Source organism: Vulpes lagopus, chromosome 3 (genome assembly GCF_018345385.1).
Source record: "Vulpes lagopus strain Blue_001 chromosome 3, ASM1834538v1, whole genome shotgun sequence".
NCBI lineage: Eukaryota > Metazoa > Chordata > Mammalia > Carnivora > Canidae > Vulpes > Vulpes lagopus.
Window position 1 is genome coordinate 141,475,961 of NC_054826.1, and position 21,226 is coordinate 141,497,186.

The 21,226-nt window shown below is 36.8% G+C and overlaps 1 protein-coding gene and 1 pseudogene across 2 annotated transcripts in view; both read left to right on the plus strand.

The window, feature by feature from the left end:
* Positions 1–21,226, plus strand: part of DPYD (dihydropyrimidine dehydrogenase) — a 798,071-nt gene that overhangs the window by 767,845 nt on the left and 9,000 nt on the right. For both annotated transcript variants that reach the window (XM_041748593.1, XM_041748594.1), the window contains one exon: positions 7,939–8,082. In XM_041748593.1, coding sequence (XP_041604527.1) covers positions 7,939–8,082 — 144 coding nt within the window. The remainder of the gene's footprint in view (positions 1–7,938; positions 8,083–21,226) is intronic.
* Positions 16,280–16,405, plus strand: LOC121488589 (annotated as a pseudogene).

A 21,226-nucleotide genomic window follows, 5' to 3' on the forward strand; every position in this document is an offset into this window, starting at 1 on the left:
CCCAGTCACACATCATATTTTAGCTCTATGGGTTCATCCTGTTTTGTTTTGTTTTTTTAATTTTTCATTCTTTTATTCATCCATTCCTTTATCTCTCGCATCCCTTTCCAGCACCACATACTATTTCTCCCTTTTATAATCTTTCATCACAGTTTAAATTCCCCCTTCACTAGGAAGTCTCTTAGTTGGAATTAAGTGCTCATTTGGATCAGGGTTACATCACACTGTTTGTGCATCTCTTCCTTTACTTATCCTATTCTTCCGTAAAACTGCCTATGGAACCCAGATGTCAGCTGAAATCACCCAGTCCCCTGCTTCTGGAAATTGCTACCAAATCCCTGGAGATTATATTCTCTAGGTCGCTTCCTGCTATAAATTCTCCCTCTCACTGAATTCTGCATCTCCCTCAATCTTACTTCTTGTTGGTTCTTATTCTTTGAGCTATATGCCAAACCAACCATGAAACTCAAGCCTATTTTGCTGATTTTCTTCCAAATTTCTCTCTAAGGCGTATAAGTTTGTAGGAGACTTATTTAAGTTTTAAGGGTCAGAGAGGAGGATTTCAATTGCAGCAACACAAACAGCTTGAAATTGAATATGAGCTCTTCTTTATTAAAGTCCTCCAGCCCTAGTACCACCAGGCTCTGCTCCCTCTCTGTCCCTTCCCTCTTCCTTCTCTTTTGGCTCTTTTTCCCCTCTCCTCTCTCTTCTCCCCACCGCTTCAGAATTCTGCATTCCTCATGCACCGTGGTTTGGCCATCTTTTTGTTTTTGTTTCTCCTAAACCACGCCACAGGGCTTCATCTCCCAAACTCCAAGCAAAGGTTTTGTTTTAAAGGTTACCGCTTTAAACAGTGAAGTTTGTTTCTTTGGAGGAACTTGAGGGGCATCATTTAAATATTTCAGCATAAAATAATTTTCTCCCCTCAGTTTCAAAGATTGCAGCCAGCCTTCCTCCCAAAACCATAAACTGCTTTAAAAAAAAAAAAAAACTCACCTCCCCCTAATTGTCTTTGCAGGCCCAGCACCTTCCAAAAGCAGGTCTTAACTCCTTCATCCTCTGTTAGCATTCCATTAATGTAGATTTTCTTCTCTTGATTGACAGTCTTCCTAACATACATTCCAGTGTGGTCGTTCCACAACAAAATGTGCTCTGCTTCCCCTTCACAGAGGAAACTCCTTGCCATCTTGTATCTGATTAAACAGAGAGCACAGGGTTAGTCTGCTGGCTCTCCAGCACCTCTTCCAAAGTGAGGCCCTTCTCCCCCTGGTGTTTCTTCCACCAGGAGGATTTTCTCTCCCTTTCCTGACCCTCACACCTCCACCTTCACTGTTTGCCAACCTATCCTTCAGAACTTAGCTCAGATGTCACCCCTTCTAGAAGAGCTCTGACCCCTCAGCTTGGGTTAGGTACACATTGTCACTGTACATTTAGCATTCTGTGTCACCTCTGCCTCAGCCCTTGTCTCAAGGTACTGCCATTATTATTAACTATAGGTTCTTTGAGGTCACAGATTGTCTTTTATAAATACATTTCAAGTGTCCGATACTTTTTACTTCAAAGGATCTTAATGTTAAATGGACCTATTTGTGTAAATTAATTTCTTTCTGAAAGTAATTGTTTCAGGTTATCTGACATTTCAAACAACCAGCAGGATTTTTAAAATGCATTCAAGATATTCATTCATTCGTTTGTTAAGTTTCAAAAACATCTTGTGTCCCTATTATGGGCTGGATCAAAAAACGAATCTTCTAGGACCTCCAGCAGAGACAATAGAGGCATAGGCTAATAGTGATAAGGCAGTGCGGCAGATGCAGGAGTTAGAGTATGCCCACAGCGCCCTGGAGCACTGTGAGGGGCCCCTGCCACTGTAAAGGGAGGGGAGTCAGTTAAGGAGATTACTTAGATGCTATGAAAACCAAGCTGAGGCTACAATGCCAAATGGGCATGTACCAGATGAAAAAGACTGGCAGGGGCTTCCTAACAGAGGGGATGTATGAGCCAACATGGAAATACAGAGCATGGGACACAATGCAATATAAGCAGTTAAGGCTTATGGGAATAAATTGGCAGGCATGCACTTTACAAATATTATTCTATTTAATGCTTATATCAACATCGTGTGTTAGATACTGTCATTCTCATTTCGTTGATAAGGAAAATTAGTAGCAGAATGGTTAAGTAATTGGCTCAGAGTCACACAGCTAATGAGTATAAAACTGTGATTTTAATGCAAATTTGACTTCTAAATCAGTACCCTAACACTATGCAAATGTTGGCTTTCTACTTTCACTAAGACGCATGAACTGTCATTGCTTTTGACTGATTCAGACATCAGATGGTTTATCAAAACTTGTACTCTTAAATTTATCAGACTAAACTAATAGTTATATTTCATTATTTTCAGGTATTTTGCATGTCCAGCTCCAGTATCACCATTTACACCATTGGGCACCATGTAGTATTATGATAAAATGTAGATAGTCCTTTGCTTTTTGTTTTCTACTGTCCAAATTTGATAATATCATGAAAAAATGCTTACTGTTGTAAGTGACAAGTGATTAAGCATTACATGCCAATTACTCGTGGGAAAACTCTGAGTTTCTGATTCTAAGCCGTGCTAAAACAGATTTTGAAATAAAAATCAAGATCAAATGTAAGCAGTTGAGTACTTTTGTAATTGAGAGAAGGGAGGAAGAAAAGTAACTGAATTCGGACAGAACAGAACAGAGACTTCTCACCTGTCTCCCATGCTTACATCATGCTGAGCACACAGTGGTTGAAATTAAGATATGTTAGAAACACACTCGGAGAACTCATGTTCCTAACCATTGTACCCAGATTTTTTATTTTAAGTATCTAAAAAGTGGGATCCCTGGGTGGCGCAGCGGTTTGGCGCCTGCCTTTGGCCCAGGGCGCGATCCTGGAGACCCGGGATCGAATCCCACATCGGGCTCCCGGTGCATGGAGCCTGCTTCTCCCTCCGCCTGTGTCTCTGCCTCTCTCTCTCTCTCTGTGACTATCATTAAATAAATAAAAAATTAAAAAAAAAAAATTTAAGTATCTAAAAAGTATTCCACTACCTTCCTGAGAGGGTTTTTTTTTTTTTTTTGGTGTTGTTGTTGTTGTTGTTGTTGTTGTTTTTTGTTTTTTTTACAGAGCAACTCTTTGAAGTTTTATTTTTATTTTCTTCCTTTTCTTTTCTCCAATTCATAATCATTTGATTGAGATCAGTTTTCCAAGAAGTTTGGTATAGCATTCCTTTTGATAACTGCAATAACAAATACTTAATATGTAATTCAATCTGACAGTACCCTTAATGTATAGCAAGGAATACTTAGAAAATTTATGACCATGTTAAATGTACACATATCATATGTAAATTATTTAACCTGTAATGTAGTACAGGATAGTTTCTGATCTAGAACCAGCATTTGATATTATATTTGTTGCATAAATGGCAAAATGTAGTGTAACTAAGTCTTATGTGGACATGTTTTTTGTAAAAAAAAAAAAAGTCAATTCTTAGTTGTGAAACATAGTAACTTATCCTTTGTCAGTGTATACATTTGCACACACATACATGAACACACACATTTATATATACACATATGCACATACAATTTTATATGTATATATATTAGGATTTCAGGTTTATATTGAGTGTAATATATATTGTACTTAGTGTATATGTGGATCTTTGTGTGTGTGTGTGTGTGTGTATACGCATATATGGTTATTGCACTCAGTATAAACCTGAAATCCTTCTATCTTTTAACTTATTACCATTTGACTATCAAAGTAATTACTTTTCTTGCTGTTATTGTTTCCAATCAGATAAGACAGTATGATTAGGAAAATAGAGTTGATCCATTATAGCACTATACACCAGTGCTATTAGCCAACTTGCTGCCATTCTCATAAAAATTATGCAATTTAAACTGGAAGATACCAGTACCTGCCTCTATTAGAAACAAGAACCCTTTTCTACTTCATAATATGCTCAATTACCTTTAGATTGATCCATGAATAAATTATAATCCAAATAGACTGCTTTACCTTAAAGCTTTGCTGGCTTAAGATATCATTGTTGATTCATTATGTTGTCACTTTTCTATCGGCAATGTAATGCTTTTTATATCTGGATAGAGACAGTTTTAGTGTGAGATACTGTTATCTTTAAATGAGTAGGATTTAGCTTTTCTGGTAAGAACAAATTCATCAATGATGAATCCCTGGAGAAAGTATTGAAACAAAAATCATACCATTTCTGAGCTTTGTTCAGTTCATCAGTTACAAAGCAGCTTTTGATAGTCCTAAAAAACTTTTTTCTTCTTTTTTCTTTGTTTAAGAAATATAGCATGACGCTCAAAACCTCTCTGAGTTACCGCGGGCTACAACTTTTTCTGTAAGAAAATAATGAATGAAGAGGAAAAGCTCCTGCTGCTGGCTCTGTCAGGCTCTGCTGCTTCTCCTCCTGCAATAGGAAATCAATTAACTATATGTTCAGGCAGAGATTTGAACTAAATGCTTTATTAATCATCACTGATTGCGCACATACACAGTGGCTAACTATGCATTCATCTTCACTCTTTCTTAGTTTTATTTTGCTGTTTGTTTTTTTTAGTTGTTTTTTTGGCAAGATCAGAACACAAATATATGCCCAAATGTAGTATGTGTAAAGGTGGTCATCTGGTGCAGGAGAGAATTGATCTTTGTATTTTCTGAAAACTTAACTTTTAAAATGTTCAGTACTCAGATATGGTAAAGACATCTTAATAGGTATCAAAGTAATTTTTAAAGAGATTTTATTTATTTATTTTAGAGAGAGATAGAGAGCATGAGCAGGGGGAGGAGCAGAGGGAGAAGGAGAGAAAGAATTTCAAGCAGACTCTGTACGAAGCACGGAGCTGGATGCTTGAGGCTGGATCTCCTGACCCTGAGATCATGACCTGAGCCGAAGTTAAGAGTCGGTCACTTAACCAACTGAGCCACTCAGGTGCCCCTATAACAAAGTAATTTTTTAAAAAGCACTAAACTTTCTTATACTAATTTGCAGAAAGCAAAATCACTATGTCATCCTCAGTGTTTCAGAAGTTGGTACTATACCTTGGCCCCTGGGACCTCCATATAGCAGTGAAAAACTACACACAAATGGACCTATTTGACTTGGAGATGAATGGTGGAAGGTTGTGGGGTCAGTCACTGGTATCTCGTGCGGGTGTGCTTTTGATTTAAAGAAAAAATTAGCAGTAATTTTCCTTCTTTTCCACTGATTCTTCTAACGAATACACGAATAAAATCCTATAAGAATCTTTATGTTCCATTGAGAGCCTCTTGTTAGGACCGATTATAAAAGATTTGCACATTGTAATCATAGCCCTGTTAGCCATAGAAAAGCAGTATAATTTAAATATGGCAAATGTGGTGAACCACTGCAAAAAAACCTACAGAAAATATCAGGCTGGTAGATGTTTACTCAAGCTGTGTTCTGTTCCGCACCAAGGGATTTTCAAATATTATTATTGTTATTATTAATATTATTATTACTATCACTGGAGCAATTAGTAAGTATCCCAGTTTAAACTTAACTACTTTATTTCTCTCCTTTCAGATAAAGGATATTCTAAATGTGAGGGAAAAATATCCTCTGGTTTATGTTTAAAAGAAGATAGATCAGGGATCCCTGGGTGGCGCAGTGGTTTAGTGCCTGCCTTTGGCCCAGGGCGTGATCCTGGAGACCCGGGATCGAATCCCACGTCGGGCTCCCGGTGCATGGAGCCTGCTTCTACCTCTGCCTGTGTCTCTGCCCCTCTCTCTCTCTCTCTCTCTCTCTCTCTCTCTCACTGTGTGCCTATCATAAATAAATAAAATAAAATAAAAAGTTAAAAAAAAAAGAAGATAGATCAAAAAGTCCCAGGAATGATTTCTTTTGAATAACATTTACAGAACTCTTACATGGAATTAGATAATGTTGAGTAGGTAACAATCAGAGAATCAGGGTAATGGTTCAGATTATCATTGAGCTTGCCACCACGAGGGATCTGCTAAAACCAGAGGTCACTTGTCTCAACATTTAACAATTTTTGATAATCTTCAAGAATATAAGATTAGGATTTAGGTGCCCTTGATATATGAGAAGTGTGGAGAAGGTGATACTCTGAGAATTATGTCATGTGAGCATGTGTTTACCACCTTATGAGGTGTTATCAGAACCCCAGGGGCATTTCCTTGGCATCAGATATAATCCCTAAACCTCATCTGCCCCAGGAAAAAGTCATTTCGTAAGAGGACATTTCAAACAAGCATTACCTTTCCTACATTATACTCACTTATTTTATGCTTTCTAACAAGACAGCATCATGTATTTTATGGTAAAATAGATACACTATGTTCTGTCCTTTCATCAGATTATTTCATGTTACTGAAATCATCACATTATAATTATAATTTAGGAAAGCATCGAGGTATAGGGATGAAGTATATGGTTCTGGTTTAATTGTATATAAACAATTTGGTATTCATAACGTTGCTTCATTTGCTCGACTTGTTGATATAACTACAGTAAATTGATAATGGAAGTAACAATCTTAGATATTTCCAAATAATATATTAGCAGAACTGCTACTATGAATTTTATATAATTTTCTGCTAATATAAATTTTCAGTGGCAGTTTGGCTGAACTGGAGCATGGGTTAAGTTTAGCTTACCTACCCTGCTAACACCTCTAAAAGACCAGAGAACTAATTTTCCTGGGGCATTATGCAGCCTGGCAGGTGGAGGCCAGTCTTTTGAAACAAGTGTGATTTTTCACCGAAGTATTTGCTAGGTCAGAGATCAGGATGACCTTGGAGTGCTGAAGTTTTCCAAGTCTCTATCAGCTAGATAAATGGGCTTTATTTTGTATGAGAGAGGGTGGCGGGGAGAAAGGAGAAAGGGTGTTTTTGCAGTCTTAGAAAAGAGACCTAGCAATTCTAGGTTACAGGCAGACACGGAACATTTGGAATTCAGTGGTGTCTATCACCAGCATTATATGTCAGTAAAAGTGAAGATCAAAGGTTCTAGAAGAGGAGAAGGACAAAACTGAAGAGGAAATAATTGTAGGATAATGAATTGTATGAGGGCATATTCCTGTTAACTTGAAACCACTTAGTATTTTTCCATGACACCCAGGTATCTTTCTAAATGAACTTTGTAAAGTACAGTTGAATAACCTTGAGATTTAAAGCTCCATGATGTGATTTTGAATACTGATGGAATTTGTTTAAGCACTGTGATATTTCTTCTGCCTTTCATTTCTATTTTTGCCTCCTTGATGCAAAATAAAATTTATTTTCTGTACAGAGAAATCAATATTTTTACCATTTTGTTTTTCAGCTATTCCAGTAAATTGCAATCAACATTAGTTACAGTCTTTAAAGAGATGTAGTAAGAATTTGAACACAATAAAATAGAGATACAGATTAGAACTTTGGCAAAGTACCTTTGCTATTGACAAAAGCATTTGTCAGGGACTATGGCTGTGTCTATATTGTGCTAAAAACCTGATGAAGAGGAAAAAAAGCATCAATAGGTTTTACCTTCTGTCTATACAAACCAAACAAATGGTCTAACTAATAGCTATTGTTTTAAGTGAATGGATTTGGTTTACCATTGTGAACTTTATTCCATTTAGAAATGTATTTAATTAGCATTTGAATATTGAATACATATATACTTGGTAAAAATATTGTACTCTTGAGTTCTTTTTTAATAATTAGTGGAATATGATACCTAGAAGACTAATGATTCTTGAATAAAGAAAGCCCTTATTACAGTATATAAGAAACAATTTCAAAGCACACATTTGTTTGTTGATAATACTTATGTATTAATATCCTCACATTTTTCTCTTCTGTGAGCTAACACGTTTTCTTATTTGTGTGTTTTCCTTTTAGAAACTGCCAAGTTTTGGACCTTATCTTGAGCAGCGCAAGGAAATCATAGCAGAGAACAAGATTAGACAGAAAGAACAAAATGCAGGTTTTCCACCACTTGAGAGAAAGCATTTTATCCCCAAAAAGCCTATACCTACCATCAAGGTAAAAATTAAGCCATATATATATTTTACTGCGTAAATATACAATATAGCTCGGTATAATGTAAATGTTTATTTACTGTTTAAATGTATCACTTATTTTGTTTAAAAATATAGTGAAAGTTTTTTTAAGAATCTGTGTATGGTGATAGGGTAGCCTCTTTTATTTGTATATTTTATACTTTTTAGAATACTTTCAAGTATGTGTTTCATGGACATTTCTGTATGTATTAAATGGGTCAGGAAATACTATTAAGGTCAGTTCTTTGTCTTCTCATAGTCATTTTAAAATTATCTTCATCTACAATTAAATCCAAGAGATATATTAGCTATGTAATACAACTAAATTATTAATATACAACATACTATCAATTTGGACAAACTTTGTCTGGTTCAGGCTCTGGAAAGCCTGTACGAATTGGGGAGTCAAGAGACTATTTTCTGGGTAATAGCAAGAATTACCATTCAAATGGAATTGTGGGTGTGTTGTTTTTCTTGATTCTCTTTTCTTGAACTTTTTATTTTGAGAGAGAGGCAGATTCACATACAGTTGTAAGAAATAATGCAGGAAGGTCTTGTGCTCAGTTTCCCCCGTGGTAACATGTTGCAATTATCACAACCAGGATAATGACACAGGTACAATCTACTAATCTTATTCAGATTTTTAAATGTTTTATTTGTATGCACATGTCCATATGTATGCAAACATGTGTGTTTATATCTGTGCAATCCCACCACATGTATAGTTTCCTCTTTCCACCACCACAGTTGGGATACAAGACTTCCGTCACTACAAAGATCCCTCAGATTGCCCTGTCGTAACCACTCCTGCTTCTTTCCTGCCCACCTTCCCCAAGATAGAATTGTCTTAATGAAAGAAAAGGGAGGTGTTATAGGACTCCATTCTCTCTGAAATCACCATCACAGAATGTGGTTTCAGTTACTGAAACGTAGTCTTCCCTATTTAATGACAATCTCCTCCTGCATTTCCATTTTCTGTTTGAAGCATCAGCTGAAAAGCTTGCTCTTAGGACCTCTCAGGGGAACCTCCCAGAAATTCATCTTTAGCTGTCAACCGGGAATTAGAACCCTTAAAAAATCTCCTCTACCTAGGAGAGAAAAAAGGATGTGTCCTGTGTCAAAAGCAGTGGGGTTTACACTTGCTGTTGCAAAATTTCAGTGATTCAGAGTTCTGAAAGGAAATATAGAAGTGTCTGAACACAAATTCTACCAGCACTTCAATACCATAATTCCAAATAAAGTGAACACTTGGGACATTTAACAGCATAATAGCCCCAAATACTCTCTTGAGCTGTTTCCTTTACATTATTTGTGTGCTACTAACAGAATGAACTGGACACTATTGATAAAGAGAAGACCAGATCCTTCAACTCTTTACAAGCCTCCACCCTCCCACGTTTGGCAATGATTATCACGTGATTTGGGGTTAAGTGAGAATTGTCGCACTCCTATCTCTCCTAAACTAACGTGAATTAAATGTAATATCTCATCTTTTCCATACATATACAAAAAGTAAAAGAAAGATATTATGTATCTTTGAAGGAAAAGAAGTGCAAGGTGATTATAAGAGCATTTTGACTTTTTCTAGTCTTTTATTCCTTCAGGGAATATATTAATAGCCTAGAAGCAAGACAAAAACAGAACAAAGAAAAACCTACTAGAGTTGAATTCAAACTGGTCGATCACTAATCCAAATAAAATATCAAACTCAGCAGAATTAAATAAACCAAAGAAACATATGAAGTCAGGAAAGTAAGCAAACATTTTTTAAAGTATCAAGGAGGGATAAGTCTTATTAAAAATAGTGCAAGTTAGGGACGCCTGAGTGGCTAGGTCAGTTAAGCATCTGATTCTTGACTTTGTCTCAGATCATGATCTCAGTGTCTTGGGATTGATATTACTGGGCAAAGTTAAATTCTTCTCTCCAACATTCTGTAGTTTCATTTGGTTTTTTTCTAATGTTAAAAGTGCAAAGAGTAATATAAAAATTACCCATAATCTTAAATCACTGAAAATTTAGATTTATAAAATTCTAATCCTTTTTATATCTAAATACAATATATTAAAATAAACATAGAATATTCTTACATTTTGTACATGAAAACTCCACAATAATTTATATATCATTTTTATGTCAAAGTAATGGTTACACAGTATTTTATAATATGAACTTATTAACTTTTTAAAAGTAACTTAGAGCCCAGAGGGCACTGCGCTGGTTCTGCAGAGAAGGCAGGCAAACAACCCAGAGGCAGACAGTGTGGAAACAGTGATCTGAAAACTGCCTGGGACACACAGTGGGGGAGATTATTCCCTTTACTCAGGGAGAGTGCTTCCCTGAGAGCAGCAAGCATGGAGACCCCTCTCTGAGGACAAAGTTGCTGGCTGGTGCCATGTTCCTCCACACCCACTCAGCATAAACACAGAAGCATCTGCAGTAAACAGCACAGGTCCAAAACTCACTGCCTAACCTGTTTGCACCAGGTCCCACAACCCCTGTGCTATGACAGTACTGCTGTCTTGGTCAAGTTTGCCTCAGTCTCCACATGACAGGTTCCTTCCCCAGAAAAGCAGCAGAAACTCTTACCCACACCACATCTCCCGACCAAAGAGTTCTGCAGGGCTTCAGTTCTAATGGAAGTCGTATGAGGTATCATTTAACAAGCAGACCAGAGCACACCTAGTTATAACTCCCTGCACTCTGGCCAAGGACTAAACACTGCCCATTGCAGGGAAGGAAAGCCTCTGCAGAAGACTGGCCTAAAGGATAGAGCAGCCAAAGCACAGCAGTAGAGTGCACACAGCACACACCAGAGACCCTTTTTGAAGCACCAGGCTCTGGACACTATATGACCCCTTCTTCTTAAAACCATTTCTCTCAAGAGCAGGAAAAATAATGGGCTTTTCTAACACAGAGAAAAGGGCAGAAATGGAGAAAAATGCCAAGATCGAGGAATTCATCCCAAATGAAACAACTGGTAAAGTAATGGCCACAGACCTAATTGAAACAGACATAAGTTAATATGTCTGATGGAGAGTTTAAAGCAATAATCATAAAAATACTTGCTGGGCTTGAGAAAGAATGAAAGACTTCAGGGACACGCTTACCAGAGAAGTAAAGGAATTAAAAAAACAATCAGTTAGAAATGAAAAATGCAATAACTGAGATTCAAAACAGACTGGATACAGTGAGCACAAGGATGGAAGAAGCAGAGGAATGAATAAGCTATATAGAAGATAAAATAATGGAAAATAACCTGAAAAGAAGAGGGAAAGAAGGATTATGGAACACAAGAATAGATTAGGAAACTCAGTGACTCCATTGAATGTAATAATATTTATATTACAGCAGTCCCAGAACAAGAGAGAGAAAAGGGGGCAAAAAATTTATTTGAGGAAATAATGGCTAAAAAAGTTCCCTAATCTGAAGAAGGAACCAGCCATCTAGATCTAGGAGGCACAGAGAATTCCCATCAAAATCAACAAAAGCAGGCCAACACCAAGACATAATTGTAATTAAATTTGCAAAATATGGTGATAAAGAAAAATCATTAAAGAAGGAAGACAGAAGAGTAGAAGTCCCTAACTTACAAGTAAAGACAAATAAGGTTAGCAGCAGATATCTCCACGGAAACTTGGCAGGCTAGAAGAAAGTACCATGAGACGTATATTTAACGTACTGAATGGAAAAAATCTGCAGCTATTAAATATTCTATCCAGTAAGGCTATTATTCAGAAAAGAAGGGGAGATAAAGAGTTTCCCAAACAAAAACCAAAGGAGTTCATGACCACTAAACCAACCCTGCAAGAAATATTAAAGAGGACTCCTGGAGTGCAAAGAAGAAACTAAAAGTGTGAAACAGAGATCTCCAGAAACAATGACAAAACACAATAAAATGGCACTAAATACACACCTATCATTAATTACTCTGAATGTAAATGGACTAAATACTCTAATCGAAAAACATAGTGTGTTAGAATGGATAAAAAAACAAGATCCATCTATATGCTGCCTGCAAGAGACTAATTTTAGACCTAGAAACACCTGCAGGCTGAAAGTGAGGGGATGTAGAAATATTTATCATGCAAATGGACACCAAAAGAAAGCCAAAATAGGCATACTTTATATCAGACAAACTAGATTTTAAACTAAAGACTGGAATAAGATATAAAGAAGGTCACTATATAATAATAAAAGGGTCTATCCAACAAGAAATCTAACAATTGTAACTATGTATGCCCCAATGTAGGAGCACCCAAATATATAAAACAGTTAATAACAAACATAAACTCATTGATAATAAGAAAATAATGGTAGGGGGGCTTTAATACTCCACTTATAGCAATGAACAGATCATTTAAGCACAAAATAAACAAGGAAATAGTGGCTTTGAATGACACTGGACTAGATGGACTTAACATATTATTCAGAACATTTCATCCTAAAGCAAAATTAAAAAAAAAAAAAAAGAAATACTGATTCAAAGGAGCACCTGTTTATAGCAGCATTAACAATAGCCAAACATGGAAAGAGCACAAATGTCCCTTGACTGATGAATGGATAAAGAAGAGGTGGTACATATGTATGGAATATTACTCAGCCATCAAAGAATGAAATTTTGCCATTTCCAATGATGTGGGTGGAGCTAGACAATATTAGGCTAAACAAGTCAGAGAAAGACAAATACCATGTAATTTCACTCATATGTGGAATTTAATAAACAAAACAAACAAACATGGGAGGGGAAAAAAGAGAGGGGGAAAAGCAAGAAACAGATTCTAACTATAGAGAACAAAATGATGGTTACTAGAAAGTTGCTGAGCGGAGAGAATGGGTTAAAGTAGGTGATGGGGATTAAGGAGGGCAGTTGTTATGATGAGCACCGGGTGTTTTATGAAGTGTTGAATCACTACATTCTACACCTGAAACTAAGATTACAGTGTATGTTAACTAATTGGAATTTAAATAAAATCTTGGAGAAAGAAGAACAAGTAACCTATTGCTGAACCTTTAAGTTATTTCCAGAATTTTATACAAATAATGCTATTAAAATTATCACTGTATAAAAATCTTTGTGTAGACATCTTATTGTTTTCTCAAGAGAACTTACAGATGAAATTTTAGGCCTTTTGATATGTTTTACCAAATTGCTCTCCAGAAAGAGTGTGCAAATTTATATTCCGCCAAAAAATATAGAAGGGCCCATTTTTTTAGACACCCATCAGCAATGGATTTATTTTTAATTTTAATCAATGCAACAGTAAAAAAAAATGTTTAATTTTTTTCTTTAATTTTGAATGTCTAATAATAGTGAGATTGGCATGTTTTTATATATTTTTGGACCATTTCTTCTTTTGTGAATTTACTACTCATTTTTTGACCAATTTTCTGTTGGAATATTTATCATTGTCTTACAGATTATTTATAAGCTTTTTATATATTACCATTTGTCTCATAACTTGTAGTGTTACATATATACATACAGCAGCTTTAACTTTATGTAATTATAGCATACAAAAGCTTATCTTGTGATTTCTCTTTTTCTTTATTTGCTTAGTCTAAACTTTTTCTACTGTAAGATCATAAATATTCACCCCATCTAGTTCTTTTAGGATTTTCATATTTACATTTTACTAATTAATCTAAAATTTTTGTTACTTTAAAGTATCAAGTATGACCATAGCTTTATTTTTTCCCCCAAAATACAATCATACCAAGATCTCAATATTTGTATTTTAAAACGCCCCCTTCTATCTCTCAAATTATGACTTGGTGACCAAATGTATCATAAATTGCATGACTTGCTTTATATTCAAGTTTTTAACCTCTCAAAATTTGCTTAATGATAATGATGTCTGTATTCATCTCTCTGCTTCGTAATTTCTATATCCTCTCTCCCTTTATAATTAATATAGACTTTTCCTATATGTTGACTCAAACATTCTCCATCACTTTCTCTTTTCTATACTTCAGACCTGGGCCACTCACTATTCTCTGGATACCTCCATCTAGACAGTCTAAACAAGGAGCACAAAGGCCCTCACACTGTAAACTGATTATCATTCCATCCAAACTGCTCTCCATCCTAAGTTCTGTGCCTCAGGGAACAACATGGAGGACCATTCTCTTTCCTAAGCCTGAAACCTGAAATTCAGCCTAGACTCTGTCCTATTGCTCATCCCATTGTCAATGGGATCATAAGACATTCACTAATATCTATCATTTTTATCTCTCATGTCTCCCTCCTCTTCTGTCCTTTCCTTCCAAGGAGATCTTAATATGGTTCTTTACACATTCTTTCATGGAATTTTGAAATATTCTACTAACTGGCTTTCTTTTGTCATTCTTACCTAATACACCTCCAACTATTATGAGTATTCTTTGAAAAATGCAAAGCTGATTTTTTTTTAATCTTTTACTTAAGATTCCCACACCTTAAGGTAAATTCCTCAGCATAACCTTCACACCCTTCATATTTTAGCTTGTCTTGGCCTGAACAGCTTAGTTGAGTGGTGAAAAAAGGAACCCAGGAGGTGGTAAATTGAAGAATTAATAAAGTTTGAAAAAGTAAGAACAAGGTGTATGGAATACTCTTTTCTGAACAAGGTGTATGAATATATTATTTTCTAACCTTGAACTTGATCAGAAGGAAAGTGACAGGAAGAGAAAATAGGATAGAGGGAAAGGTTGATTTTTTTATTATTATTATTATTTTTTACTTGTTAGGATAATTGAGGTTTGCATGAGTCCATGTGCTCTGAGAGAAGAGCTAAAGCTACCAGAAAGGGTGTGATGCTGGAGGCTATATCTTTGACAAGTAGTTTGGGGATAGAGTTCGGATACTACATTAAGTCATCTTGCATTAGAGAAAGGACATCTTTTATGATTTTCTACCTACTGTATGCCATATACATTTAATGAAACCAAATTTATACTTACCAGTATCATTTTCGTATGTAGCCATGTTTAAAGAAAAAGTCTTAACCTCTTTTCTTTCACCGAAATACATAGCAAAGTTCATAGGATTTTCATAGATTACATTTATAGAAGAAGAGTTTCCTGAATTAAGCATGGAGCTACTCTGTCCCACTGCCTGGGTTCAAATTATGGCACTGCCATTTTGTAGCTGAGTGAACTTACCTCAATTAGCTAATCTGTGAGACAGAAAAAATAAAAGGATCTGCCTCATGGAGTTATAAATTAGGTAATGTATGAAGTGCTTTTAGCCTGCATCAAATATATCTTAAATAAATATTACCTACTATTAGTTATGTTAAGAATGGACAGGTTGAAGGAGGTAGTAGGTTAAGGTGACTCTCCATTTGCATTTTGTTCAATAAAATTAACTCAAGAACTAAAGTAAGGATACATAAAGCTCTGGAGGCCAATCAAGTTGGAAGTTTTTGAAGAAGTCCATATATTTTCAGAGAATCTTTGTTGCATGCCTACCATAAGACAAGCAATGTGCTAAGAATTAGGCATCTATTATATAATAAATAAAGTGACACAACCTCTGTCCTCATGAGGCATACTGACTAAGAAAGAAACAGGTATTAAGCAAAGAATTACACTAATAATATAAAATCGTATTTGTGATACAAAATATATAGGAAAAATGCAGGATGTATAGAGTCTCTTTCATAGAGGAAGACCTAGTTTAGACCAAAGAAGCAGTGGAAGGCCTCTCTGAGGAACTGGTATTTAAGGAGCCCTATGAGGTGGGTAGGGATTAGAAGGGTAAGGAGAAAAGGAAGTTTTAGGAGATCCATAATGTGGTCCTGGATTTGGTGGGTGGCCATGGTTAAAGAGACAGAAGAAGGGACGAAATTGATGATGTCATGTTAATTCTTCTAAAACTTAGTGATTGTCATTAGATATTGAGAGATGAGGGCAAGTAAGGAATTAAGAATAAGGAGACCAAGACAATTAGGTTTTTTATGGTCCCACTAACTGAGATAAAGAAAAGATAATGAATCAGGGTTTTGTTCTTAGTGTTTTTAGATGTAATGGGTTTTTTTGATATGGGATGAAAGTTTAGAATTGAGCATGTTGAAATTAATGAACTCAAGCAAATCAGGGACCTATGCTGGAGGATATAAAAGAAAAAGAGCTGACGTTCTGACTACCTACTGTGTGCTAGACACAAGATAGAAGCCTGACATCTATTTTCATAATTATTAGCTTTGCGCAGTGGCAGTATCGTAGCCAATGAGGTATATCCGAGGCGCGATTATTGCTATTTTCACAATTATTACTTAACCTAATACCCTACATGGGAGAAGGAAGTTCTGGGGAAACAAATGAGAAGAACTGAGGGGAAAAAACAAAGGAGACTATCATCAGAAGGAAATGATGAAGGAGGATCTTAAGAACGTAGAAGTGTCCACAGGTCTGAAAGCAGTCCTCATCTCAGCAGCGATATCTTGTATTGTTTCCTTTTATCTTTCACACATAACCAACCGCTAGTTTGCAGGCGTTGTCATATTCACTCACCTTCATTTTGTCATTCATCTAACAACTAGTAGTGTACACCCACCGTGTTCCAGCACTGATATAGTCACTAGAAATTCAATAGTGAACAAAACGAAAGCCCAGCTCTCATGGCTCTTACATTTTAGTAAGGAGAAACAGACAAAGGAGTAAAAAAGTGAATGTATACTGTGTCAGATGGTCACAGTGCCAGGAAGAAAATATAGCAGGATTAGGAGAATAGGAATTGCTAGGGAGGTTGGTCAGGAGAGGCCTGCCTGATTAAATGGCATTTGAGTAACCACTTTAAAGAGTGAGAGAGTGAACGATGTGGATCGATACCTTTGGGGAGTGCATCCCATTCAGAAGGAACAGAAAGTGCAAAGGCCCCGAAATAGGGAAGTCTTTGGCAGGAAGCTGTTGAGGTTTTTTAAAAGGAAGAAAAACATGATCTGACTTAATTTTTCAAAGGATCATCCTGTCTGTGATGTTGATACAAGATCCTAGATGGGCGAGGGCAGAAGCAGAGACTGGTCGGAAGGCTGTTGTAACAACCCAGGCAAGAGATTGGCGGGAGGGAGAATAAATACTAGATAATGTCAGAAGGCCTCGACTCCATTGTTTCAAATGAAATGATGGGTATGAAAGTATTGTACACAGCATAGTTCTGTTCAGACGTAAGGAGCCATGGTTATTGTTATTTTCATACAAGGCCTCCACCCCCCTGCCCATTATCTCAGACCCCATCTGGATGGTGTAGCTCTGTGGTTGTTCAGTCCTCATTGAAATGAACAGCCACCTTCCCTTTAAGAGCCAGCTCTGTGAGTGTGAATGAGACATTGCTTTCTGTGCTTTTGTTTTCTCCTACCACACATACCCAGGCACGCTATGTACTTCCCTCTGTTGCTTTCATTGCTTTTATGTTTTCCCTATGGTGTTTCTTCTGTTCTTGACATACCATTTTTTCCTTCTTCCCTTTTTCCTGGGGGGCCTGGGTTGTCTGTTTTCGTGCTTAATATTTTCTCTGTCCACCCATCTGTTTATTTTAGCTTGTTTCTTCCCTCCTCTCTGCTGGCCTCTTTATAGATTCCTCTGTTCAATAGTTTAAACTCCATGACACTGCTTTGTTTATCCTTTCAGCTAGCACAGTATATTATTCCCCATCTGCTACAGAAAGAGCCCCAGTGCCCCACAAAGTTAACTAAGCCCTCTTGTCTGAACAAGTTTTTCAGTCATGCATTCAAGTTTCTAATCTACCCCATCTTCCCTGGTTATGAGTGTGACAATATTATTTCTAAGCAAGCCATGCTCAATAGATCTCATCTTTTGTTCTTTTTTCCTTCGAATGCCTCAGATAAGATTTAATGGTCTGTTGCCTCAGAGGTAGGCAGTTTCAATATCAGTCCATCAGTAAGTATTTATTGAGTATTTGCTATGTGACCAGCAGTGTGCTAAGGACCAGGTTTATATCCAAAGATGTAAAACACACGGCCCAAGGCACAGGAATTTTCCTGATCTCGGTGGAGATGTAGCACTAACATGTATTTACTATGCACTTGCTGCAATCCAGGAATTGTGCTAGAAACTAGGAATACAACATGAATTTTAAAAAGAAAGACATCTATCCTTATGGAGCTCATAGTCTAGCAAGGGAGAAAGACACATGTTAAAAATTATTTACAGTTCAATCAAATATGTACAAAATGCTCTGGGAACACAGAGGAGTGAAAGGGATTAGTTCTGCCTCGGGTAATTGTGGAAAGCTTCACAGAGATGGTGATATTTAACATGGAGTTTAATAAATTAGTGTTAATTAAGCAGAGAATTAATAATAAAAGCTAATATTTATTGAGTACTTATGAGGTTTCAGACATGGTTCTACATGCTTGTGAATTGACTCATTTAATTCTCACAGTAACCCTATCAGGTACCTTATTTTTCCTATTTTACTGATTTGAGTAATTGATAAGCAGATTAAATAACTTGCCCAGGTCACACAGCTAGAAAGACATCAAAACCAAGATTGGATTCCAAAATGTGGCTCCAGAACTATCTTTGGTGTCTTAAGCCTATCTTTGGTGTCTCTCACAAAAGAAAAAAAAAAGGGGGAGGGGGAGGAGGAGAAGGAGGAAGTCAGTATCTCAAGCAAATCAGTATGTTTGAAAAGCATAGTATTCATACATACTGGGCAGAAAATGCTGCCATGGAACCTTATGTCCACATAAGGTGGACGTACACAGTACGTAGATCAGCCAGGTAGTAGGGTCTGACTGGTAAACCCCTTCTTTTTTTTTCAGTAGGAATTCATAGAAAGGACCAAACTGAGAGACAACAATGAGGAAAATAATCTAGTTTTCTTGATCGGTCTTGATGATATAAAAAGGCAGAGGGATGTGCTGATTAAGCTGCTAGCCGTGTCAGCTGGAGCATCGAGTGGTTATTCCCAGTGTTACACTATGACTACAGGTTCCTCAAGAGCCAAGTGTTTGCTAGCCACATGCTATCCAGCTTCTCCTGCTCCTTTGGAAGCTAAGGCCCTCAATCCAATGCCAGGGAGGGTCTGAGGCCCTAAGGTTAACCTGGCATCTGGTTGATTTCCTTTTTAGCAAGCCCACATCTTGATTTCCATTTCATAATGAAACAACATTTACCATATATATATATAGTGAGATATATATATATATATATATATATATTTATATATATATATATTTCACCATATCTGGAGCTGCCAATTTTCTGAAAGAAACAGAAGTGAAAGGATTTTGAGGAAGAAGAGGGTAATCAGAAATAGTGCTGAAAGACTGAAGGGGGAGAATGAGATAAAGTAAGAAAAAGACAGCTGGCCTCCTACAATAGGTGTAGAGGTCTCCTTCTAAAAGGTGAACCAAGACTTTCAGAAGAAGGTCCTGACATTCCACAGGTTTGCTTGTGCTAGAGAAAAGAAACTGAATAGGAGACAGTTTTGTCTCCTCACTGAGAACTGAAGTGACAGTGTGCACATTTGGCCCGACTAAATGAGAAACGTGCTTTATTCCCAGGCAGCATATAACAGAGATTTGAGAGTCTGCCAAGACTTATAAAGTCCCCCGAATGCTTCCCACTTCTGTTGATATATATGAGAATGAATTCTCATTCTCTTTATGAAGCCAGGAATGTATCTCTAACGTCTTTGAATTTCTGGGTAGGAAAATGAATGGTTTAGGGGCACTAGTGATGTTTTCATCTCTTCTTCCTGCTGCTTCTAGTAAGAGATGGACTGCATCTCATAAGACTGGCAAGACGGTGTTGGCAGGAGACCAGTCAGCCTGATCGAGTGGTTTATTATTTCAATTGAATTGTGAGAGAAAGGAGAAAAGTACTCAGATAAAACTGTAAGACCGTATTAGATACTACAGAGCATAAAAGAGATGGCACAGAAAGAAAAATAGTAGAGGACTATCCCAGCAATTTTCAGGAGATACCAGAGAAATGGGCTGGGGCAACATTAACATTCTCAGTTGTCTCTATACCAACAAGTAGCAGATGAAAAATTATTAAACTGAACTTTAAGAGAAATGAACAGAATTTGGTAAATATCATTGCTTACATTTTATGGGGATGTTGTGCGATGTGATTCCTGCCTGGAATATGACGATGGAAAAGCATATCTTGTTTGGAATAAAGAGGTCTAATTGAAGGATTAGGGGAGGAGCAGTATCTGTCAGAAAGATGTACACATGCATGGAGATCACAAACCTGAAGGTGAAGCATGGAGGAAGCAGCTGCAGGAGAGTGAAATGAAAGAAATACAGAAATGTTATCCTGGGACTACATCACAGACCTCATAACCAGATGGTTAATATGGACAGGCAAGATAGAGGAGCGATGTAAGCCTTTACAGACTTCAGATGAAAATCCCACTCCACTAAAGGCAAAACATCTGAAAAATTATTGAATTGCCTTGTTGGAAACTTAATCTCACAGAAGAGAGAGAAGCAATGAGGGGTCTTGCTGCATTGGCTTATTTCTGGCTCTTTACAGAAATCCATTTGGGGAAAGTGGCAGCTGAAAGAATCTTGAAGGAAAGTAACCATCCCATATCATCTTAGGCCATAAAAAAGCCATAAAAAGGAACTCTGAGCTTGGACATACAAGTATCCTCCACCTTTAGTAAATCTCATTTCAGGAAGTTCAGACAAAACAATAGAAACAATCCTATAGTCAGTGACTCTAACCTGCAGATAGATCAAGAAGAATGAGAAGCTGTCAGATTGAAATTTGATGACATAATCACTCAGTTTCCCAAGTAGCAAGAAGAGGGTCAAGCATTTAGATAACCCCGTAGTCAATGGTCATATGATAAAATAAGATCACATTACCAATGATGATCATAAAAGAGTGGCATCAAGGAGTAAGGATGTTTCAGAAGTACCAAAGCCTGAAATTATCTGAATTTGGGGAAAATATTAGGAAAAATGAAATGGTATTTTGCCTATTAAAAGTTTTAAAAAATGAGAAGAAAATACACCCACGACTTCGAACAGATGGCACACTGTTAACTTAAAATTAGTGAGAACTGTTCAGCTCCTCTTATCTTTCTAGCATCCCCATAGAGAATCCTCTTATAACTGAAAAGGGTAGGGAAAACACATTTGAGAGTTGAAGCCCAGGATAG